A 25,957-nucleotide genomic window follows, 5' to 3' on the forward strand; every position below is an offset into this window, starting at 1 on the left:
AATTGATTTATTATGTGTAATTAATAAATCGAAATGATAGGGCCTCAACCATGCAAAGATTTACCTCTGTGAAAAGGATGAGTCCATCTTCATTAAATATATAGCTTAATTCTTCTTATGATGAACTATTTACAACGTAACCATCTCTTGAAATTCAAATTTAATCTCTTTCCATACTTCATATTTCATAGGCAGTTGCTAGTTCAGGGTTTTATCTGTTAACCTCACGGATAATTTTATTAGTCAATCATCAATCGACCGGAGGGGTAAGAATATATTATTTAGCTGCTACAAACATGGCTTTACTGTAGCAAGAGCATGAAAAACTAAGTGTTTCTCATAGCAACGTATTTTCATAGCCAAAGTATTGATTTGCTTTCTTTTTAACCACGCATCATAATCTCTCCGACCATCTAGATTCATACAATGATTCGTAAGTAGAAAGTCTAAGGGAAAAAAAAGTAATAGAAAGCGAAAGGTGTCTCTTTTTTTCTTTGAAGGGATAATTATTATTTGATTCTGAGATTTTTTATTTTATTAATTAAAAATTATTTACCGAGCACCTCAAATTTCATATATACAAGAGCATTGACATCCTTGGTAGAAATCCCAGAAGGAATTCGGTCAAGCCCAAATATATTTTTTATACTTGATGACACCTCCTCTAATGAAACAATCACCGGATTAGGTAGTGACATTTTGAAGTTCTCAGTTCGCCTCCTGATCAACTTATCAGCTTCAATGGTCGCATCATCACATTGTCTTCATGATCCAAGATCTGCATTAATAGAAAGGCCATGTTCATTCTCACTACAAAAGAAGTAGCTATATATGAAAAAACATCAGTTCAATGCACAAGTAAAATTTTAATTAAACAAAAGAACCATTTTTGAAAGCAGAGTGTATGTATATGTTACTGGTTTCGATGGCTCTAGGGTTTTTTATATGGCCGGCCTCTGTAAAGCTAGAAACAAGCATGATGGAGACAACTCAAAACCTCGGGATACCAGTGGACAAGAAAGTTCACATTGGAATGTGCAACACGTTCCTGCATTTTGTTTTGTTATAGACAGATCCTGGATTCTATAGACGAGTACTGAGTGGCTCAGACAAATACTTTACAGAACTCACAAGGAAGCTAATCAACCACTTAGACTGCAATGTGTTTTCTTGAATAGAAAGATGAATCACTTTCTCATGAAACGGGCAATAAAAACGACTGGATTACAGTGGAGCAGCGACGATCACAATTCGACAATTTAGCTTCTTGTTGGTTTGCCAACCACCAAAAACAATGGAGCACGGGCAATCACCGGGGATTATTCGGTATAACTCAATTTCTTATGCTCTCTTCTCACCCATAAGAGAAAAATTGAGATGTATGAATTACTTTATATAAGGGAGGGGAACGCAGCTCTCCTAATGTCTAATAAATTATCAAAATTTAGAAAAGCTAACCTGCAAAATCACAAGATTTGTTCAGGAGAAATATGACTTACGTGGCAATGGTAGACGTAACCAGGCTGAGCAGTTGCATCAAACGGATAGGATTCATTTGAGTGTATAAAAGCAAATCTGACAAGAATCTTGGTGACACATCCGGGTGTCATCTTGTACACATTCTTCCATCCCTTCTCATGGGCCGGCACCTCTATCTTATCTCCACGTGCATAATGATCTATTTTGCACTTGATGGCATCGTTCAATTTCAACATGCACGCCTTGAACTCCTCCTCCTTGACCAACTTGGTTTGATTAATCACCTTAAACAATCCCAAATGAATATGCAACGGGTGATTATCCTCTGTCAGATTGATCACGTTCCATATCTCACTGGTCCCCACTCTTGGGGTCTCGGTAACTGGTTCATCAAACGATTTTCCGTTGATGTAAAGATGGGTTGGCTCATCAATGTCGCTCGTGTACTCGTACATGGCAATGTACCGTGTCTTTGATGCACTGGATAAATCAGCATCAGGGTATTTTACCAAGGTTTTGGGTACTCTCCAAGTGTCATGCTCTGGCTCCTTCTTGATGATAAACTTCATGACCTTGCCATTGGCTTCATTCACGGCGTCCCCAGATGGGTAGGGATACACTGCATCATTGCCTAGAATTGCACTGTCTGACTTTGACTTTGAAAAGTCAACTATCACGTCAGCGATTTCAGATGGAGCTAAGAGGGTCTCATTGGTTATCACTGGCTTCTCAAGGTATGCTGAATCATCTGCCACATGGATGAATTTCAGACCGTTGCTGAAAAAAAACCTGAAGAATCTTGCATTGCTGGCATTGATGATACGAAATCTGTATTTACGACGTCGTACGGTCAGACGAGGCCATGCTTTGCCGTTGACGATAATTGCATCACCAAAATACTCTGGCTGCCACTGCGGGTGTATAGAGGGATTATTTCCTGTGGAATTCATGTATATCGAACCATTAGTGAGAAAGCTACGATCAAACACCATCAACGTCCGATCGAATTCATCACCACACGGCAGTCTAAGTGGGGTCTCAACATCACGATCACGGATAATGTAGGCCCCAATCAAGCCAGCTAATAAGTTGACTCTAGTCAACCCCATGGCATGATCATGGTACCATAAGTTTCCTGGATGTTGCGAGTTGGGGTAATGATATTCCTTCTTGGTCCAAGTGGGTCCTACCTCTTTAAATCTACGGGTGAACCATGAGTGCGCATGTCCATCACTCTCAGGCTCACCAATGCTACCGTGGAGGTGCACCACTGTAGGAATGCCCTTCTTGGTTCTAGGTAAAGCGGTTGGTATAGTTGGGTCCCACGGAAGTATATGGTTTGAAGGGAGATGATTTTGCCACGTGACGAAGGCATCGACTCCATGAATGGCCTCGATGGTTGGACCAGGGATAGTTGCATTGCGCTTGGATGTACCATAAGCATACACTGGTGTAGGGGGGAGGTCTCTGTGGAATTTCTGCCACCAAAGATAGTCAAGAATACAGCAATGCAAAAAATATTCTAGCACACACTGGGGACGGTGCCAACTAGGAGCATTCTAATAAGCATCGAATTCGGTTCTTTTTCCAGAAAATAAAAAAAAAATTAGCATTGTATGATGCCTGTATTCGGCGCATCGAAACTTTGTGGTGGAAAACGAACTTTGTGATTTTTTTTTTAATTTATACATAGTATCATGAGAAAAGGATAGCCTACGATGCAAAAAGGATAGCCAACAAAACAAAGAACAGTAGTACTCTATATATATATATAGGGGCTCCAAGACGTTGGATTTCAGACCGGGAAGTGGATGTTTTTATATATTTCCTCTTCTATTCATCAGGGTTTGAACATTGTTCGCCAGCCATCCACGTCGAAATAAATTTTTTTTTTCCTGGGGATTTTGATTATCTCAGAGGCAAGAAAATGCTTTTAGAACCCTCATAAGCAGTAGGCATGATTATAAACAAAAGGAGACTCTATGTAATTCACTAAAAACTTCAATTCACCAAAAAGAACAAGAGTTTCACACATCGGATGGAAAAGAAATACATGTGTATGTATAAAAAAAAAACTAGGAATTCTGCAGTTAAGTAATTATGATATCGAAACAGGCCATATAATCAATTCAACACGTACGGAAAAGAAATAAAGGCATAGTGATCTTACCCATAGCTTCTTGAACATGCCAATCTCCAGCGGCTTGGATTTGAAAACACCATTCACTACTTCAAAACTCTGGATCTTGGGCATGTCTGGAAGTTCATCGACGAACTTCTCCAATTTAGATGGACTAATAAGATTGTCCTCGGCCCATATTGTAGGAAGCACTACAAGCAGGGCTAAACAGAAGATGATGAACACCAGATTCTCTCCATATTAAAAACTGCACACACATGGCTGGAAGCGATAAAAAACCTAGCCACTGGATAAGGAGAGAGACTTTTTGAAGGAGGGCGAGAGAGCTTGGTGAATATGTGAGTGAAAAAATATCCAAGGCAATATATAGTGATAGAAAGTAAGAAGACAGGAGTTGCTCTTTCTTTGGCATTTCGTGGGCTCCGATGACTTTGAAAAAGAAAGATATAGACAAGGACATGTTGTATGCGGGGCATGCTTGGGATTTCGTTATACATCGCATTTTGTCGGGTTTCTTAACTTGTATTAAAGAGGTAATTAACTTCTTTCCTTGAAAAAAAAAGTGTAATTAATTTTACCTGGGATTCCCATTTCTTTAATTTGCGATTTCATACCTTTCCATTGCTAACATTTTTTTTTTTTTTTTTTTAAATTGGTGCTCCATGCCCTGAGAGAATTAAATTAATTGGGGTAAGCTGAAAGTCATAGGACACTAAAGAATACAAACTCATGGAAGGGTATTTTAGCATCCAAAGCTCCCTATCCAAGGGATTTTTGGTTAGACTGAAGTTAGCCAACCAATTTGTTGATGCATTTGTTTCACGACAACCATATTGAAGCTTGACCTCCCTATCTCTTGCCGACAAAGATTTCGCTATGGTGATCAAAGCATGATTATTGTCCACCCTACGAGTACATATCCTGTGTAATAAGTGACAATGCAATATTTGTCAAATCCGATTCCATCACTAGTTTCCTGATTCTAAACGCCGAGGCCATTTCCAGCCTTGTTCGTAATAATTGCCCAGAATTCGGTTGTAGCCGAAATGGAAACTCCAGTGTTGATTGCAAAGCCCTTTACCTGTGTCCTAAAGCTATCCCTTATAAGACCTCTAGCTCCTGCCAAAATAATGTTCTTGCATGGGAAGAAGATGGGAAAGGGCCTTCCATTTGCATTCTTTATTAGTTACCATGTATGCTGTAAAGAGCCAAAACCATTTAACTAGATATCCATCCAAAAACTCACATTCTTACCATCCATACTGATACATAAAGGGGAGTTTTTGCCTTTGGCCTGTACTTGAGGGATATGATCCTTGGAACAGATATATTTGCCTCTTAAAACTCTCGCCCAAAGACGGATACATTCATGAATTATCCCCCATCCTAGCTTGTTTATGGAAGCCTTGATCATACCATATAAACTGCGATGTCACAGTCCACCCCCCTGCTTTGGCTGGCATAAGGTCTTCCCAATTGATCAGGTGCATTTTTTCGTATCCAGAAAGATATTTAAATGATGATAATATTATTTTTAGCATGATCAGTTTTATATCATAGCATTTTTATAGATTAATAATTATGATTTTGAATAATTATAATACTAGACGGTAACTTCTTAAACAATATTCCATATATTTATTTTATTTTAAAAAAAAAAAACAATATCACCATACCAAGCAACTCTTCAATTAGAACTAAGGTTACCCTTGTTCCTGCTCCCTCTTAAGACTCTCCCACTTCCATTCCACCCACTAAATTTTGTTTCCCCGCGTTAACGTTGATGTTTTTGCTAGAGCGGGGTATCAAATCTGTTTCTTCGAAAAAATTCTCGTAGGTTCGCCATTGTCGACAGACATGATAGTTTTATTCCTTCCCTTAACGATGTTTCGAGTACACAAACAATTTTCTATTAATAGAGCTAGAAGTGAATAAATACACAATAAGCTTAATTGGACAAGGTTTGCTCCCCTAATTAATTTGTCATAATCATGAGTGCCATTTTATGCAAATTCAGTGGGGAAGTCAGGTTTCATCAACAAAATCCAGTGGTGCAATGACCAAAGAAAAAAGAAAACGACAGTCCTTTATATTTTATATGTTTGTTACTGTGATATATACAATTTTTTTTAATTGAAAATATACTAAAATAGTATTTTTTATATATAATTTTTAATATCAATATATTAAAACTATTTAGAACACCTAAAAATATTAATTTGATAAATTTCCAGATAAAAAATAACTTAAAAAGAAGAAGTGTTAAACGGACACTTCAATAAAAAGAGTGATGCTTGCTTTTTCCATGACTCTGGATAAGTTTGTAAGTTTAAGAAAGTATTATATGGTCTCAAATAAGCATCTCGTGCTTGGTTTCAAAAATCCTCTATTGTGATCTCATCTCTTAAATTTGTTTCTAATAATCATGATTATGTTTTTTTTTATTAAGTGCACTAATGCAGGTCGTATTACTCTATATTTATATGTTAATAACATGATTATTATTAGTGATAACATTGATGGTATTTCAATTTTGAAGACAGAGTTGGCTAAACAGTTTGAAATGAAAGATTTGGGTTATCTTTAATATTTTTTGGATATTGATATAGCTTCCTTGTCCAAAGGTTATCTTCTTTCCCAGTCAAATATGTTATAGATATTCCTGAGCGAGCTAGACTTACTATAACAAGATCGTAGATACTTTCATTAAGGTTAACACAATGTATTATTTTTCTGATGGTTTCCTTTGACAAATCTTACTTTATATCATACTATTGTTGAAAGCTTGGTATGTATCATCATTACTCGTCCAAATATAGCATATTTTGTTCATGTTATTAGTTTGTTTGTTTATTCTCCTACAACTGTTTACTGGGCAGATATTCTTTATATCTTGTGATATCTTCGGGGTACAATCTTTTAAAGTTTTTTACTTCCATCTGCTTCTTCTTTGAAGCTGCATGCATACTCTAATACTGATCATGGTAGTTATCCCATATATCGCAAATCTGTTATCGGTTTCTGTATCTTTCTAAGTGATTTTTTTTTTGGAAGAGCTTAATCCTCAACCGAAATAGAATATCGTGCTATAACATTTACTATCAAAGAGATTGTTTGGTTATGTTCGTTACTTGATGATATGAGAGTTTTCCTTTCTCATCATGCTCCTATGTATTGTGACAACCAGAGTTCTATTTAGATTACTCATAACTCGTCTTTTCATGAATGAACTAAGCACATTGAGATCGATTGTTATCTTACCCGTCATCATCTTAAGCATGACACCATTACTTTGCCTGTTGTTTCTTCTTCCTTGCAGATTGCAAATTTCTTTACAAAGTTTTATTACATCTCTCATTTTTTTTTTCTAGTTGGAAAAACTCTTGATATTTGTAGCTACTGCATTGTGAGTTTGAGGAGAGATGTAAATAATACATTTATTTATTTTTTATTTATTAAGAGTAAAATAGTATTTTCAGTTTAATCTATATATAATCTCTTTATATTCAGGTTAATTCAAGCACTTTGGAATAAACAGATTAACTGAGAATTTCAGCCATCCTTCTCTTTTATGGTAGTTTTTTTTTTTTTAATTTGAAATAATTTAACACCCTCGATATCTACTAAACTTCAAGATTATGAACATTGACACCAAAATTAGAAAAATTTTTGAAACCGTAATATCCATTAATGTCATGGTCAAGAATATCATACATGTTCTTCATGTAGCACTTACTAGCACCAAAGTTAAAAATATTTGTATTTAAATATTCAATGACATCAAAATTAGAAATATTATTAGCAAACCATCATATTATTAGCAAACCATCAATAGTATAATATAATAAATTTTTAACAATTTAAGATAAAATCAGAGATGCAACCTATTTTAGATAGAATCTTTAAGGAGTTATAGTATATATATTTTTTTTTATGTAATAAGTATTATATTATAGAATTTTTATTGATTAGTTAAAATTTTTAATAATTATAATATTAGATGATGATTTTTAAAATAAGATGACAGTTTTTTATTTTAAAAAATAAAAAACCACCAGTATGTCGGTGCACCGATCATCTCGTCTTCTTAAATATAGTCAAATCTATATCCATCCTCTCCTCTAAATGCGAGGGTTACCTTGTTTTCTGGTCCCTCTTTGAGACTCTCCCACGGTTTCCCCATGTTAACGTTGAATTTTTAGCTAGAGCGGGATATCAAATCTGTTTCTTCGATAAAAATTCTCGCAGGTTCGCCATTGACAGACATGATAGTGTTTTTCCTTCACTTAATTTAAAACCATCAAGAAACATCTAATTTGATAACTTTCCCAGCAAAAAAATAATTATAAAAAAAAACTGCTGAACAGACACTTCACTAAAAAGAGTGACGCTGGCTTTTCGCCTTTTTAGGGCACTAGAAAGGAAAAAAAGAAATCGATATTAATTGTCTTTGTTTATATCATTTTTCATACCTAACCTTGGCATTTAATGTTTTTCTTAATTAGCATTAACTTGGTTTAAAGAATTTCTCCAAAAGAGAGTCTGTTTCAAAATAGAAGAAGATATTTTCGTTTATATTTTTCGGAACACATAAAACATTCATATTTGAAGTTTTCTTTAGTGACGAATGACCATAACAATAATTTATCTGTAAGTACATGTCATTTTGTAATTCGAGCAAATAAGTCTTACTGGTAGTTTTTTTTTATGATAGGTGTAGCTTAACTAGTTATGCTTTAAATTTATTATTGAAAATTATATGTTCGAGTTTTCATAAATCTCAAAGATTATTTGAGGTTTACATGGTCATTAACTTTAGAACTTATAGAATTAGTCGAGATATGCTCAACTGACCTGAATATCCACTTGTATTAATTAAAAAATTAAGTCTTACTGTATCTGAAATTCATGCTTTATCATGAGTTAGCATGTAAGTTTTATACTAAAATCTTATTTGTGTATCGTTTTTTTAAATAATATACTGTTTGAAAATGTGGTTGAGAACTGTATTATTTTTAAAAATATATATATTTAAATTTATTATTTTATATTTTTAAATCGTTTTGAAATGATGATATTAAAAATAATTTTTTAAAAATAAAAAATATATATTATTTTAATTTATTTTAGATTAAAAAACATTTTGAACAACTACCACACTCATAAACACCCTCTAAAATTAAAATTATTTGTTTAAAAAAAGATAGTGTAATTTAAAAAAAAAATGAGACTGCGTATACATCACCAGTTACAACAACAATGCACACCCAAAACTGCAAACGACCATATGATTTACACTCTGTTCGGCTTATTTCTCGGTCCTTCTGCTCGAGCGGGGAGCATCCACCAGTTTTCCAACCATAAGTCTATAACCCATTCGTACATGTCTCCTCGTGATCACCATTACGCTACCTTTGTTACCTTTTTGCAAAAGTCAAAGTTATCTATTATATAAACTTTAAAAAGATAGTTCAAATTATATAGATATAGATATTTTAATACTACCATCAAATAATTCTTATTATCAATTTTATCGCTAAATATTTTTTAAATTCTTAATGATGGACCTCCATCGATTTTTTAAAGCTTTTGTTAATACTCTCATTTAAATTGTACTTTAAAAAAAAAAAAAAACAAAGTCATTTTTATAGAGAATTTAATTAACATTTTTTGTTAAGTATTTTAAAATAAGTCCTTGTTTGAAAAATAAAATAATTTGGGATGGTAAAAACGGCACAAAATTAGCAATACTTCAATAATTTGGTGATATATTTGGTGCTCGCCCTTATCTATTTTAAGAAAATTAAATAAAAATCTTTAAAACACACACACATGTAAGGGATTATTTTATTTCTTTTTAATTTTGAAGATTATATATATATATATATATATATATATATATAAATATATAAAGTTATATCAGTCCTTATAAAGTGAAAAAGAAGAGGAGGAGGAGGAAGTAATTGGGGAAATCCCACCTACCAATTTTGCAATAGTATACTCTCTTATGTAACATTAAAAATTTATATATATATATTTTAATTGGTCAGATTTTAGATTTACTTTTTAAATTTTAAAGAGGTCACCAGTTCGAGTTCTTATAAATTTTAAGAGTCATTGGAAAACTTATATAATCGTTAATTTTAAAATCCGTAAATTAATCGAATGCATCCAAGCTAACCCGAACACATATATTAATAATAATAAAAATATGTGTGTGGATATCAACCCCCCTCGTTATACAGCATCAATGAATATAGGCCACATAGCATGTTAAAAAAATCTCATCATTGGACCATTTCTTTTTTCCACTCGAGAATTGTTCAATGATTGAGGTCTTTTTCCTCTGTAAAGTATAAACACAGCGAAAAATGAGTGTGACTCGGATATATATATCATATCACCACCAAGTCTTCCACATTCTGCTGGACCTGGCGTGAGCCCTGACGTTCTCAAATGAGTGTGACAGTTCTTTAGTGTTTAAATGAAAATTCAGCCTGCTCTCTTTGCCTTTTGATAATTCAAGTGTGAAAAGAAAAAATAGTGACACAACAAATGCATTGTTCCCGTTACATCATGCTTAGCAAATTAATTATGTGATCACTAGTGAAGGCAGGATTTATTATACTGAAGATTCCTCGGTTGCTACTTACCGAGTCTTTATTTTGTTGTGCAATAGAAAAAGGTTGCTCTTAACGTGAAAGCAAACCCTTTCATTCTGAATTAAAGAATTTGAAATGAATAAAATCTTCCCGAGTAGAATTTGAATCAACTTTCCGTTTACCTTTTCTCGACTCGTTTTATTAATGAATTTTGACTTGTAGATAAAAAAAAGGGGCAATATTGAATAATAAACAGACTTTATGGTGGAAATTGACTGAAGAGTTTGATAGGCTAGCTGGAAAAAAAATATATTTCGTGTCAATAATTTATTTAGCACGCGGGCTGTCCTCAAATGTTAGAATGACTGCTGCGAAAGAAATTCCCAAAGGATGAATAGAACAACAGATTCCATCAGAAACTTCAACGATTACATTTAAAGTCTCGGACTTCTTTGCGGGGTTGTCACCTCGTCCAAGAAACATGGCTGGCTAATCAAGAAAATAGAGGGCTTTCACTTTCGAGGTTCCCTCCTGTACAATTAATCAGCTCGGTCAAGTGATCTCCAACGTGTAAACCACTTGGCTTGAGTGGTGTGAGAGTGACCATTACATGCTCGGCTCGGCATTATCTTCCAACTTTTTCCTCTCTTTTTTTAATGAATGGAGGCAAAATAAATCTTATTTAAATCGCGTAGATACAAAATTACCTACTAACTTAGTTAGATAATGATACATTAATGAGAGGAACCGGGAATATTATCAAGCGGGGGCCGTTTGATAAGTTAATTTTTCCTTAATGTTTTTTTTTTTGTTTTGAACAATGATTAGATGTTATGTGAAGATTGATGAGAATAAAATAATATTAATTAAACGCGCACAGCACTGATCAATGGATTGAGCAGTGATACCGCATTGCTGAGGTATTGGTTTTTCATTGGTCAAAGATTATAAGCTCGGGACACATAAAAATGTGATGCTTAGGGTCCAAATTTTATACCAATCAGACGTGAGGCGCACGTGCACGAGAAATTTTATAAGGAAATGCAACCTACCCTGGTTGAAACAAAAGGATGCTGGACTGCTGGGGCAGAGCTATCCTGCTAAATGATAATTGGATTTGACAGAGGATTGTTCCAGATGGCTTGAACAATTAGATTTCGTTTCTGTTCTGTCGTTGTAATTTCATTGACAGGAGGAAGTCCTTAAAATACAGAGTTCATGGAGAATGCAGGAAAGAAGCGGAGTTTTTTTTTTTTAAGCATGCTCTGATATCATGTTGAATATGGCAAACATACAAACGAACCTAAATTTGTTCTCTGAATATTTCTCTGCTACACATTTTATTAATCTTTTCAGGAAGTATATCTATACAAGGAAGAAGGAAGAAGGAAGACCTAGTCTACCTAGACTCCTACTCTAGGTAAGAAAATAATATGTATAAGGAAACAAATAGATTTTCTTACGATCTTGGGATCCACACATATCTCGCCAGCTAACCCACAAATCTTGCCGGCTAACAAGTTCTTTAGTATTTAAATGAAAAATCAGCCTGCTCTCCTTTGCCTTACAATTTGGATAATTCAAGTGTGAAAAGAAAAATATTGACATTACAAATGCTTTGTTCCCGTTAGCCTTGTAATTTCAAATTAATTATGAGATCACTAGTGAAGGCAGGATTTATTATACTGAAGATAAAGGCAGGATTTATTTTCCTCGGTGGCTACTAATTACCGGCTTTATTTTGTTGTGCAATAAGAAAAGGTTACTCTTAACGTCTAAGTAAACCCTTTCATTCTGAATTAAAAAATTTGGAATGAATCAAATCTCCCCCAAGTAGGATTCGAAACTACTTGCGTTTACTTTTTCTCGACACGTTTTATTAATGAATTTTGACTTGTAGATAAAAAAGGGGCAATATTGAATAATAAATAGACTTTACGGTGGAAAATGAATACTAAATGGGCTAGCTTGTTCTTGTCTCTCGGCTGGGAAGATTGGCTGAAAAGTTTGATAGGAAACATCAAATTATTATTCTAGCTGGAAAAAAAATATATTTTCGTGTCCATAATTTATTTAGCATGCGGCATGTCCTCATATGCCAGAATGCCTGTTATGAAAGAAATTTAATTATCACAAGCTACAAATTCCCTGAAGATGAATAGAGCAACAGATTCCATCAGAAACTTTGACGATAATATTTATATTGGGATGTTTATAGTATGGTAATGGTTATTTTTTAAAGTATTTTTTTTTATTTAAAAATATAATAAAATAATATATTTTTTATTTTTAAAAAATTATTTTTAATATTAACACATCAAAATATTTTTTAAAAATAAAAAATATATTAATTTAAAACAAATACAAAAACAAATAGCCATATATTCTCTTGCGGGGTTGTCTTCCCCGTCTAAGAAACGTAGCAAGTCAAGAAAATAGAGGGCTTTCACATTCGAGGTTTCCTCCTGTATAATTAATCAGCTCGGTCATGTGATCTCCAACGTGTAACCACTTATGATAATGATAAATTAATGAGAGGAATATTTATCGCGTGGAATATTATCAAAATAAATCTTATATAAATCGCGTGGAATATTATCAAGCGGGGGCCGTTTGATAAGTTAATATTTCTTTATTGTTTTTTTTTGTTTTGAACAATGATTAGACATTATGTAAAGATTGACGAGAAAGAAAACATGCAGAATAAAATAATTTTAATTAAACGTGCTCAATATTAAATGTGATGCTTAGGGTCCAAATTTTATACCAATCAGACGTGAGGCATCTCTCCAATGGGCGCACGTACACAGAAATTTTATAAGGAAATTCAACCCCACTCTGGTAAGGTGTGTTTGTAATTATAATTATTGTTTTTTAAAGTATTTTTTATTTAAAATATATTGAAATAATATTCTTTTTATTTTTAAAATATTTAAAAATAATCTAAAAATATATATTATATATAAATTAGTTTCAAGCAATTAAAAAATTAAAATAATTTCAAATTTTTTAAAAACACTTTTGAATATATAAAAAAACATAGCCTTGAAATAAAAGGGATGGTGGACTACTGGGGCCATTCTGGGGCAAGCCCGAGCCCTTGTAAGTCGTAACCTACATTGATTCGTAGTACCGGGCTTGGTGACAGTAGGCTTTGCAGTGATGGCCTCATCAATTCTGCCGCCACTTTCACCCCCACTTCTTTACAAGGTGCGCGCTTGAATCATTGTTTTCGTGGTGGAGGTTTGAACAAACATGCATTAACTTACATTTGACAAGTAATATTAAGTTGAACTTCAAAGTAATCATGATTGATCATTTAGGCATCTGTTTAAAGGGATTGCTTGCTAATCTTACCAGCTTCAAAGAATTAATTTTGAAGCGTATATTTAAAGTGTCCTTTTAGTTATTCGAGATACATGCATGTAGAACATCATTATTAATAATGTGATTATTTAAATTTATAGGCTTCATAAATACATGCATTGAAAGAGTTGGAATCCAAATCCATCGAACTTCCTCTCTTAAAGAGAGTTATTTGATACACGAGTGAAATGTGTTTCACCCTGCTACCCTTCCCCTTCAATTATTTCCCTAAGATATAAGTTTCATGGGTGTTTGGACAGTGATTTTTTAAAGTATTATCAGATTAAAAATATATTAAAATAATATTTTTATTAATTTTTAAACATTAATTTTGATATTAACACATCAAAATAATCTGAAAATATTTTAAAAATATTAATTTGAAGTAAAAAAATAAAATAAAATAAAAATTATTTTTTAAAAACATATAAGCAGCCCTACAACTACTGGTGTGCGAAATTTTTACCTGCGGGATCCCTCTTGCGGCTCTGAATCAATGGCCGCACAGCTAGTGACATCCTCCTTTTAATCATGGGCTGGTCCCGTTCATTCTGGTTGATTGTTTTGGATCAGAGCAATAAATTGGTCCACTTCGGCCTGCTTATTGTATTTGAAATCGTACTTGAACCTCTAGTTACTAGTTAGAGCTAGCCAAACACATTTTGATGATAAAGGTGTTTCAAAATTATAATCATTTTTAAAATAGTTTGTTTGATAATATATTAAAATACCTTTTTTATATCAAAATATCATAAAACACGTAATATCAGCGGCTATCACCAGAGGAAAATGGTGTTAGTGAATAAGGGCCAACTATGTTAGGTTTCCACTTTCCAGTGTTAACCATACCTTGTAGTTGTCGTGTCAGCTGAACCACATTATACATGCTTTGCACGTGAGGAGCACGTGTGTTCCTAACCTGCACCATACCAGAACCACCGACGCGAGATGCATTTGTCCACCCAGCTGCTCTTCTTCCTACTGGTCTCCGCGAACGGGGCCATCGTGTCTCTTGTACTATATACAGTACCCAACGTCACCTTGGCTGTCATGGGGGAAATTTAAAGGCGCTCAAAATTTGACAATGCTCCTCAAAGCTATACACCAACATTTATATATTACTCAATAATTCACTCCCTTTTGTTTATTTACTTGCTGGTAGCGTGGCTTACACAATCCACAAACCAAGACTCTCTTTCTTTCAAACAAATAAAAGAACAAGAGAGAGCTCGACTAATTTAGAAACAAACATCTTAACGACTACACGATACACTGCTAAAAAAAGAAGATTCAGAACTAACTACAGAGACATCCTGCATCTCAATTCTCAATCCGACCTGTTCCTCTAGACCACACCACCGGTGAATACTGACAAGAGCAAGCAACTCCCCTAAACATTACACCATTCTTTTTTCACTCTTTCTACATGCTTTCATTACATTATGGAACAGCTGTCAGTGCTCTCATCACTGAACATTTCTGTTGATGCTGCAGCAGAGCAGTCACCATTATAATTAGGTTGTTCAGCGTAGGGGTGAGCTAGGTGAGGGTCAGCGTAGGGGTGAGCTAGGTGTGGGTCAGTGTAGGGGAGAGCTGCAAGAGGGTCAGCGTAGGGGTGAGGGTGAGGGTTGTAGCAATAACCAGTGTTCGGTGGATTATAAGGAGACCTGTGATACATCATCTGGGGTTGTTGCATTCCATTCCTGTTTTGCATGTTCATCATCATTGATGCTGGATGGTTTTTCGCAGTCATGTTCATCAGCATGGATGATGGGTACTGACCTGTGGTATATCCACCAGTCGGAAATGCCGCTGCTGCAGAAGGTCCTTGATGCCCGATATTATTGGATTGAACTTGCAACCCTAGACCGTTGGTATTACCTCCTAATGCAGCGATAGCAGCTGCAGCATTGCTGACATTAGCATCATTTCCACGAAAACCAGCAAGGTTCATCATGGTGCTAGTGTCATTTCCCCTTTTGCCCTCCCCGGCACTCATGTTTCCACCACCTAATTGGGCATTTTTCATTTGCAATGCTGCCATGGTTTTCTGATCTATCCCCCCTGGATTGACCTTCATTCCCATATTCTGATTTGGGGTTACTTTCTTTCCAGCATTCCCATTTACAAGATTTTTCATTTCATTACCATTGTTAGAAGCTGGATGAATGGCACCGATACCTTTCTTTGCTTTGTTTGCATCCATGATATGCTGCCTGAGAAGACCCAGTTGGCTTGGTCCAAGAAATCCGAGGTCATCCCCATCATCATCTTCTTCATCATCAAGATAGTCATCATCTTCTTCAGAGCTGAATGCAGGGAATTTCTGCTGGTTCTTGAAGGCCTCGAGGCCCTTGACCAAGCCTTGCTTTTGACTTTTATTGCTGTTGTCATCTTTGATGCAGTTGTTATTTTGTTTTTGATTGGACTTTTGGGACCAAACCTCAGCATGTTTCCCAGCTCTGACTAGTTTCTTGATCAAAGTTGCGGTATCTACAGTACCTGAAACGGTGACTTTTTGTTGCTCGGCATCTATGTTTACTTGGTAAACTCCTGTAACAAAAGGGTTTCAGAAAACATATATAAATAAAAGCCTGAAGAAATTGATCACAAAATACAAGGCAGGTTTTATTTTTGACATATAAATCTAAGTCACCTTATCTTTCTAAAGTACAAATACCTCAAAATCACTGGCTAGTAGAATGATCATTCCTCGTATGAAGGTAAATTTCGTCAATTCTGATAACCGATCATTACATAGTATGCTCTTTACGCAGAGATTTTACATTTTGACTCCTTAATTATCTCCATTTTAAATATAAAAAAAAAGTCATAGAAAATTAATTAGTAGCTCGACGCCAGGAAAATCAATAAAGTGACAAAATGAAACGAGATCACAAATTTATTCATGGCATGGGAAATGGAAGAACACAAGTGTTCTGGCTTGTCCCTGGAAAAATTTGAAGGATAATTTTTTTAATTCTTATTTCATCCATTCATATCGTGCTCTGGTTTTCAACTGGAATTCAAACTATTATACAAGAGCAAAACCATTCCTCTTTTGCTACCAATTATTAGCAGCAAAATAAAAAAACTGCAAGAAACTCTGCTGCACTATAAAAATGAAAAAGAGCAAGCAAAGCAATCCAAAATCCCACATCAAAAAGGAAAAGGCAAGAACATTATAATATAGTATAGAAATGATGATAAGAAGCTGAGCACCTTCAATCCTCTGGAGGTTTTTCTTTACTTTCTGCTTACAACCATCACAGTGTATGTTCACTTTGAGAACACAAGTCTGTACAAAAAGAAGAAGAAAAGAAGTAAGCAAACAACAAAAACAAGAAGACAGATGCTAGAGAAAAAGAGGCCACCACCAAACTTTACCAGCAGATATAAAAAAATACAATGAAAAAGTGGGACTTTAAGAAAGGACACGAAGAATGTGGCTAAGAAAGAAAGAGAGGGGGAGAGAGAGACCTGGATCTTGAGGAGCTTAAAGTCATCTTCTTTGGTCATCTCTTCAGTGTTTTGTAATGAAAGAGGCTCAAGACACTCAGCTAAAAAAAAGGGGAAGAAATAAAGTAGAAAAAGTTAGCACATATCATCCATGTATATAAGCTAGTGAGCGTAAGTGGTTAACACAGGTTCAAGTTACACAACCAATTATAGATAAAAGGATGGTAAGAGAATATAGATTCTTCATTTCTTACTCTCTTTTCCTTCTTCTTCCAGTTCTCAAAAGCAAACAAAATAAAAGCACATGGGCATTGATTTAGCTTCTTCAGACATCACGAAAATTTAAAGGAACAACCAAAGAACACAGAAACCAAAACAAACAATGCCAGGACAAGCAAAGCGAAAAGGAGAAGATAAAGTAGGCGCGGGAGGGAATAAAAGTCAGAATCGGGACATGAAACATATGGCAGCGTAGCAGGGAGAGAAGTGGGAGAGAGAGAGATAAGGAGGAGGGAGGGGATGCTCTGCTATGTGAAATCCGAGGTGATGTGATTTAACGTTAAATACTGAAGGGGAGAAAACAATAAAAGTAGAACAGCGACTTGACAGGCCGACTTCTTTCCCTGTCCAATTTGTCCGTATTCAATTTTATCGTTGGAAAGACAAAAAATATAGAGAGACTGGTGTCCTTACTGAGTGATTATGCGCGAATCGATCGTAAATAACCAGATGAGAATTTGTTATGGATTTCTAGGGTGTTTGGGAGTGTTTTTAAAAGTATTTTTAAAAAAAATTAAAAAAAATTTAATTTTTTTTATTTTAAATTAATATAGTTTTTATGTTTTTAAATTATTTTAATGTGTTGATATTAAAAATATTATTGGCATGTTTTTCTGAATGAAAAAATATTTTAAAAAGTAACAATAATTATATTTTCAAACACGTTTTTTTATGGATAAATTGATAGATATATTTATGAATAAAGGTTAAAAAAAATATATATTATATGGTAACGTGCTTTCAACTGTGTTTTAGATGGGGATTTTTAGAGCAATTATTGTTACCTGAATGTTAATTTTACATTTTAAAAATCTTATTTTGAGGCTTTAATTTTGATAATTTTATTATTTTTGTATTTTAAGTTTTTTTCATTTATAATTTTAAATTTTTATTTTATTTTTTAATTAGAGTATAGTTTCTAGCATATTTTAAAACTTTGTAAATCTTCTAGAAAGAGGCACTTGAAGATTGTTATTCTAAAAAAAACATATGTAAATTTGGGTTTATGTCTGCAAATTTTTTTTCATTTAAATTTTTGCGTTTTTTTTATTGTTGCTGGGTTTGTTATTCATTTTTATTGTTGGAAGCGCAAATAAATAAATAAATAAATACAGAGAGAGAGAGCTGTCTTTGGAAGTGAGAAGTGAAGTAGTAATCGGCATCTGTATTCGGAGAAAATGTGGAAAATAGCTTACAAACATGACAATGTATTAAAAAAAAATGGATACTGAATAAATAAGGATATGAAAATTCAATGATAATAAACAATAATTATGTGCTCCGATAATGAAACAGTGAATAAAGGTAGAAGAAGAGACAGTGACAGTGATGATAATAATGGAGGCAAAGGATGTAATGGAACTTGTGGGTGATTAAGATAGTGATGATGGTGGCTGTTTGGAGGTCGAGGTGATGAGACCATGTCACTTATAATTGAAATTATTAAATAATATCGTGAGTTAATTAATATTGGGATTTTTTAAAAGTTGAATGTATATATTTTAATAAATAAAATGAAATTTAAAACTAACTTGAAATATTTTATATTTTTTAAAAAGAATTACACGAGAAAATCACGGGAACATGTGTAAAAATATTTTATGCAAAACAAAGAAAGCAAATGTTTTTCAAAGTTCAAGCCCTGTTTTTGGATTTCAAATACTTGTTTATTTTTATATTTTAAAAATATTTTTTTAAAAATTAATTTTTTAAATTCAAATTAATATTTTTTATGTTTTTAAATTATTTTGATGGTATAATGTTAAAAATAATTAAAAAAATAAAAAATATATTATTTTAAAGTATTTTCAAGTAAAAAAACAACCACAATTATACTCTAAAATAAAGTGGATAACAAATTAATTTTTCTTCTTAAAATAATTTTTATATATTTTTTTACTGTTTGGATGGTTAATATTAAAATTAGAATAATAAAAAAAATATTTTAATATATTTATAAAAAAAATATTTAAAAAAAAAACCTATAATGACATTCAAGCAATACTGACTTGATTAGGAAACAAATCAGGAGTGGTTTGAAGGGATAGAGTCAGCTCATTGATTCTTGGACCCGACACCATCGGGCTTTCTTTTCTTTTTTACTTGATTGTGTTGATGATTCGAACGACAGAGACATCCTTGCTGCATCTTGAGGATATCTGTATGCTGGCAGTACTGTTTCTAGGGTGGCTTACAGTTGCTAGCCGTCTGATGTCTCGGAATTCGGATGAGTAAAAATGTGCTTCTGTTCATTTATTTTTTTGGGAAGAGAACAAATTTGTTCCCAAGCTATTGCCTGTTCCAACCAGTTCCCCAGACAAGTTAATTTTTAAATTAGATCACTCTTTTATTGGATATTTCCCAATTAATCCTGCTCAGAAAAATTATTTTTCTTTTAATACCTTAATTTTAAAATATTTTTTACTTTGAAATATAATAAAATAATATATTTTTATTTTTAACACCAACACATTAAAACAATATGAAATATTAATAAAATAATCTGAAACAGTTAAATTTTAATAAAAATCAAGTTAAAACCCAAAACCAAACACCCCGTTTATTAGGAGGACATGATTTTTTACGTTAATTTCAACAATGAAGATTAGAGGGTAATATTTAATAGATGAACAATCCAAATTGAGAGTTATTCTTGTTTGGTGACCCAATTGAGAAATCAATAATAGTCGTGGACAAGCTTTCATTGACCTTATCTTTATTTCTTAAAAGGAATGTACTCTTACTAATTTTTACGTATTTATCAATTCTTAAATAAAATCGAAATAATCTTGACAACTTGCACGTTTCTACTTATTAGTTTTCAACATTAATCAAAATTAAAGTGTATAAAACATACGAAGGAGTGGTCAGGTATCACGTGAAATACTACTGATTTAAGAATTTTAAAGTATCAATGCTCACTAGTAGCCTAGTGTCATGGGTGAAATACTACTGATTTAAGAATTTTAAAGTATTAAGTGGCTGTTTGGTAGTGTGATTGCGGGTGAGGTTCACCCGCAACCACACTACCAAGTGTTTGGTAAAGGAAGAAAAAATGTGTTTGGTAAATGAAGAAAAAATGCTCACTGGTTTAGAGAATATTTAAAAACGTGGTTGTGCTGTTTTTAAAAAAAATTAAATTTTTTTCTAAAAATTAAATATAATTTTTATATTTTGAATTGTTTTGATGGTATTTTTAAAAATTTTTTTTAAAAAATAAATATAATAGAGTTAATTTACAGCGGGACTCGCTAGCACTATTTTACTAACTATTTAAACAAGATAAAATCTCCACTTCGGAGGAGCCTGGCCCGGCCTATTGAAAGCCCATAAAAACCGAGAAGTTGAAAAGAAATGCGAGAAATAGAAGAGATAGAAAGAGATTGTCAATAATGATGCCCCTGTCCCGCTGGGGCCTACCTCACCTTATTGTCGAGTGCACGACAAATAGGGTTTCAGTTTCGAGGAAAATATCTTTTTTTGTCATTGTCACCTCCGAACTCTTGCTTGTTTTACAGAGTGGCCCCTCTACCTTGTTTACTTTCCTGATTCTCAGTGTTAAACCATGCTTTTTAAAAAAATTATTTTTTTTTAGATTTGAATTATTATCGTATGTTTTTATATTATTTTAATTTATTAATGTTAAAAATAAATTTTTAAAAAATAAAATAATATTTTTATTCAATACATTATCAATCAAAAATCAATTTTTATAGCATTAATTCATACTTTTTTGCACGGTGTCGGTCATTCGAGAACCGTTTCAACAGCTAAGAATGTACAAAATGTTGCTGGTTCGTCGTTTTTCCCGTGAAGATAAGACATGTCAAGAAGATGATAAAAATACTCGTCCACCGTGAGGGGGCTCCTTTTCTCTTCTAACCCTGCTTGGAGAGCTATGAGCACCTTCAATGGTAAAAAATATTTGAAAAAACTAAATTATTGATACTGGGTTAGTGTGTTTTTTTATAAGCACCCTAATAAAAAAACTCATTTTAACTATTTATTTTCTGGTGACATGGATAAAAATAGAAAAGATTCGCGGGTCAGCTATGCAAAAAGATAAAGGAATGTGACCTTTTGAACTTTTTACCATAAGGGAGCCTGTCTTTATTTTCTGGTTTTGTAATGGGAAAAAACAAAAGCAGAGGAGACAAGGTCCGCTTTTTAATCTTTTTGGCACGCAATTCCCAACACCCTTCCTCCTATTTTAACCCTTTCTGTGCAAATATCCATGCTCACCACGACAATGGGTTGATGAATGATGGTTCCTGGTGTTTTTTCAAATAATAATAATAATAATAATAATAATAATTAGTGTTTCCATAAAAAAAATATTTGACAAGCTAAAATTTTTTTTTAATAAAATAAAAATAATAATAAATCATGTCACAATAATTTGCAATGTTGAGGACGCATAACACAATAAATTACTTAAAATGAAACTTATCAAGTTTGTTGTTTTTATTATAAAATAATATAAATTATATTTTAAAACTTTACTTAATATTTTAAATTATTGGGTTGAGATGATTCTTTGACATTGTATTAAAACCTTACTGACCAAGTAATCATGAATTCGAATCTCATCATCCATATTTATTTGATAAAAATTAAATAAAATATAATCTACATCTCTGCAAGTTTAAAGCCTAAATATTTTTCACTTGATGTGATATATTAAATAATAATATAAATTAAATTTTATGACCTCACCTAATAGTTTAAGCTATTAAATTTAATATTTAAATTTAATAAAGTAAATCATAATTAAATTTTATATCTAAACTTCAAAATCATATGTTCCATGCAGCATGTTCTAATTTATATAGCAAATAAACAAAGTAAAGCTAGCTGAAAAAAACCTAAACGCATTAAACATGCAATTCAACAAAAATAACCATGGCTTAATACGTAATGGCTAAATCATACTTTAAAAAAATTCAAATTGTTCTACATACCTAGTTTTAGTATAGGACGGTGAGTTGTGCCGAGTCAATATCTTAAAAAATAAACAACAAAAGAATGTTATTTTTTGCTATTTTTTTAAAATTAATTATCAACTTTCTAAAAACTATCATAATTTTTTCTATCTATTTTTCTACAATTCAGAACTTTATTCTTAAAGTTTAATGATCCTAGTTCTTATACATTCTACTGACTGTGTCGTGTGAACCTCAAACTCCAAACCTAAACTGAGGTTGTGGAATATTTTAAAATTATGATAGAGATTATTTTCTAGAGTTTTTTTTTAATATTAAAATATTTTTAAATAAAAAAATAAAATAAATTTAAAAGCAAGAATAAACACACCGTTCGGGATACTGTGACCTATGGATTATATTATTCTGTTCGGAATAGTGTACCTTTATATTTAAAAAAATTGAAACAATAAGACTTTCTATGTTGTAAATATTTTATTACTTGTGATATTTTATCAGATAACTTTATAGCAGGTGCTATTTTTATAATGAAAACCTCCATTGTTTAAGGCTTTTTATCTTGTTACGCTATGATCAGAGGGTGGCACGCAATCGCATGAAGGTTAAAGCGAAGAAGGAAAAAATGTGTAAGAATTTGATAGGGTCTAAAGAGGCTAGGGAAGTGTGTGTCAGGTCCATCATTACTTGCTCCCCGGCTCCTGCATATCTCTCTGCACGCTGCCCAAACCAAACCAGGCTACCTTTCCCTTTACCTGCCTTTATTTATTACCTTCGCTTCTGTCTCAAGGCAGCGTGTTTTTTTGTTTTTTTTAACCATGCTTTTTTTAAAAAATCATTTTTTTTTCAAATTAATTTTTAAAATACCTTTAGATATTTTGATATATTAATATTAAAAATAAATTTTTTAAAAATAAACAAAATATCATTTTAATACAATTTTAAATAAATAAATAATTCAGAGCTAAAATCTCTGATTTTTTTAATCTACCATAATAATTACCTCAAGTGCTCCTAACTTTTTTGGTGTTTCTGACATTGTGGAGCTATTTTTAAAAGAGAGCGTTTGAGATAAAAGCAGCTCTTGTTTTCACGGTGAATTTTGAAAGTGTGGTTTATTTTAAAAGTATTATTTTTTTTAATATATTTATATTAAAAAATATAAAAATGTTTTATTATATTTTAAATAAAAAAATATTTAAAAGTCCACCTTTTGTACCTATCTACCCAATAATCACATATTCTCGGTAAAATTTTCTGCTAGCTTATGAAAAACTAGTTTGTTTTTATGCTTAAAAAATATTTTTTTTAAATAAGATTATTTTATATTTTTTTCTTTGCTTCAATTTAGGTTTTTTTTTTTGTATTTTCAAAAATATTTTAATAAATGATATTAAACATAAATTTTTTTAAAATAAAAAATTTATTTTAATATATTTATAAGTAAAATATATTTTAAAAAATAATTATTACTATAATTTCCAACACTTTAAAAATTAAAAAGAAAATGTGTGGTACAGATTGGATGATAGGGGTTGGGACAAGACTTTAATAAATAGTTTGTTACTGTGATATTTTTTAAAATATATTGAAATAATATATTATTTTATTTTTAAAAATTTATTTTTGATACAAAAAATATCAAAACAATCTAAAAAAATAAAAAAATATATTTTTAATTTAAAAGCGTTTTTGCAATGTGCTTAATACCATCGAAGATCAGCGATGGTTTTTATGGTATCAAGCGATGGTTCAAGGAGTATTCACAATATATACAACAAAACTCAAAGAAAGGACTTTATGCGCAGGAGCTCATGGGCTCTCCTTGAACCAGGGCCTACAAGCCATTCCTATTTTCTCAAAAGGCAATACGATCTACTTATCAGAGCTTGTTTTTTTCTTCGGAATATATTGGTTTAAAATAAGATCTCTCATTATTAAATTAATTCAAGGCTAAAGTTGGAGAAAAAAATTAACGTCGAACAACGTCAGGTAACAACCAGTCAATTCCCTGTAAATATGGTTAATAACTGCCTACCTTCATATTCCCATTCACCAGGTTGCTGACGTGTCTGATAAGCATGGAATACTTGCTGCCTGGGATTAATTGTTTAGCTTAGCAGACTGGCAGTCAACTTCCATTGACAGAGACTTAAAGCTCCCATTCCAAATTAACTCAAGCCCGAGTTGAATAGCCCAGGTTCTGGGCCCAGGATTGCTGGAAAACCAGCCTTCAACCAGGCAGGGAGTCCGAATAGCCGAGGTTCTGGGCCGAGGATTGCTGAGAAACCAGCCTTGAACCCGGCAGGGAGTCCGAATAGCCCAGGTTCTGCATCCGGTTGGACTGGATCCCCCTTTCTTCAATTTAATCCAGCCTTCAATTGGAAAGCCCAGCAAGTGTAATTCTCGGAAGGGGGCCCGAGAATTTAATCCCCTCTGCTTCTATTAACTTCCGGGCAGCACGAATCAAAGCAGCAAAGGAGATTGACTTGGCTTGATTGAGCATCACCACCATGATGAAAAGGAAACTAATAATCACGCCAGGCATCATGACATTTTATTTTTATTTTATAAAAGAGAGGTGTGGATTTGAAATCTCTGTAAAGAAAAGGTAAAAATTATATATAAAAAAATACATTATAATATTTGAGGTATAAAATATTGTTTGTATGAACAAATAATCACCTCAGCTTTATCTTTTTGTTAACTCTATTCTTTTATTTTTCGTTGGATTTTTTTTCTATTCAAATATTTCCTTTTTAATTGGACCTTCTCTTTCCATTTAACAACCTCAATCTTTTTTTCCATTAGCATCCTTTTACTGGTCATTTTACTTCCCATTTACCAATGCAACGTGGTTTTGAAAAATTGAGACTCCATAAATTATGAAATAATGTTTTTAATCATGAATATGCCAACAATGCAAAAAAAAAAAAAAAAAAAAAACAGCATAAAAAAAATATAATCTATAGTGAGTTGTAATTGTTATTCACAATTTTTTTAAAATGTCTTTTTGCCAGTTGATTTTTTTAAAATTTCAGTTTAATCATTAACGTGAAATTGATTTTTTTAGTTTCAATTAACTTTATACAAGATTCTCACAATGTTAGGAATAAAGTTTTAATACCAAATTGATTTTTAATTTAACACGATAATAACCAATTAAAACTTTTAATTCTGATTTCAAAATGAAATGTGTATTCATTTTTTTCTTAAAAATATAATATATTCATCTAGATTTATAAATTTAATATTTGATTATAATCAACAAATTTATTATAATTTATTAGTATATATAATTTGTTATTTATTTTATTAAATACATGTATAAAATTCTCGTACAGAAATTTGAATGGTAGAAAAATATGATAGCCTGAAACACATCGGAATATTGTTCGTAAATTGCTAAAATTTGCAAATAAACAATGTCAAACGAGAGGGAAGAGAAGGTTTTGACGTTTTGTTCAACGGCACGAACGAAATCTCAAATCAGGGAAGGTAATAAAGTCACTGCGAAAACCCACTAGTGGCACAAACGAAAATAGCACTAATGCAAGGGGTAGGTTTGTTTGAAGAGGGTGTCTTCTTGGATACCCGGACGAGCATATCGGAGAAAACGATAGAATGACAAAAATGTCCAAGACCTCGTTTTAGTTTGCTGTACAATGTGGATGACATGCCGTTTGGTGTGT

General features: G+C 32.5%; 2 protein-coding genes across 3 annotated transcripts; both read right to left on the bottom strand.

Annotated features, from left to right (window-relative positions):
• Positions 1 to 462: 462 nt before the first annotated feature.
• On the bottom strand, positions 463 to 3,887 carry LOC118046366 (multicopper oxidase LPR2). Of its 2 annotated transcripts, none has more exons than XM_073412144.1 (3): positions 3,650 to 3,887; positions 1,500 to 2,946; positions 463 to 778 (listed from the first exon to the last, which is right to left on the bottom strand). In XM_073412144.1, exons 1-3 carry the CDS (start codon positions 3,700 to 3,702, stop codon positions 725 to 727), a joined length of 1,554 nt encoding a protein of 517 aa, XP_073268245.1. In that variant the 5' UTR covers positions 3,703 to 3,887; the 3' UTR covers positions 463 to 724. The 2 variants fall into 2 exon arrangements, with proteins under 2 accessions (XP_073268245.1, XP_034911126.2); XM_035055235.2 differs by having other exon boundaries at positions 1,500 to 2,957; positions 3,650 to 3,885.
• Positions 3,888 to 14,664: 10,777 nt separating this feature from the next.
• Positions 14,665 to 17,579, bottom strand: LOC118046365 (heavy metal-associated isoprenylated plant protein 37). The gene is made up of 4 exons (XM_035055234.2): positions 17,301 to 17,579; positions 17,068 to 17,147; positions 16,810 to 16,885; positions 14,665 to 16,140 (listed from the first exon to the last, which is right to left on the bottom strand). Exons 2-4 carry the CDS (start codon positions 17,104 to 17,106, stop codon positions 15,023 to 15,025), a joined length of 1,233 nt encoding a protein of 410 aa, XP_034911125.1. The 5' UTR covers positions 17,107 to 17,147; positions 17,301 to 17,579; the 3' UTR covers positions 14,665 to 15,022.
• Positions 17,580 to 25,957: the final 8,378 nt, after the last annotated feature.

The sequence above is a fragment of the Populus alba genome, chromosome 10, assembly GCF_005239225.2.
Source record: "Populus alba chromosome 10, ASM523922v2, whole genome shotgun sequence".
NCBI lineage: Eukaryota > Viridiplantae > Streptophyta > Magnoliopsida > Malpighiales > Salicaceae > Populus > Populus alba.

Coding starts and splice junctions, on each gene's coding strand:
- LOC118046366 (XM_035055235.2), bottom strand. CDS start 3,733: ATGCCCAAGATCCAGAGTTTTGAAGTAGTGAATGGTGTTTTCAAATCC. Junction 2,958..3,649: donor GCATGTTCAAGAAGCTATGG/GTAAGATCACTA, acceptor CTTTGGTGGCAG/AAATTCCACAGAGACCTCCC. Junction 779..1,499: donor GTTACGTCTACCATTGCCAC/GTAAGTCATATT, acceptor CTATTAATGCAG/ATCTTGGATCATGAAGACAA.
- LOC118046365 (XM_035055234.2), bottom strand. CDS start 17,106: ATGACCAAAGAAGATGACTTTAAGCTCCTCAAGATCCAG. Junction 16,886..17,067: donor TTAAGCTCCTCAAGATCCAG/GTCTCTCTCTCC, acceptor CTTTTTGTACAG/ACTTGTGTTCTCAAAGTGAA. Junction 16,141..16,809: donor AAACCTCCAGAGGATTGAAG/GTGCTCAGCTTC, acceptor CTTTTGTTACAG/GAGTTTACCAAGTAAACATA.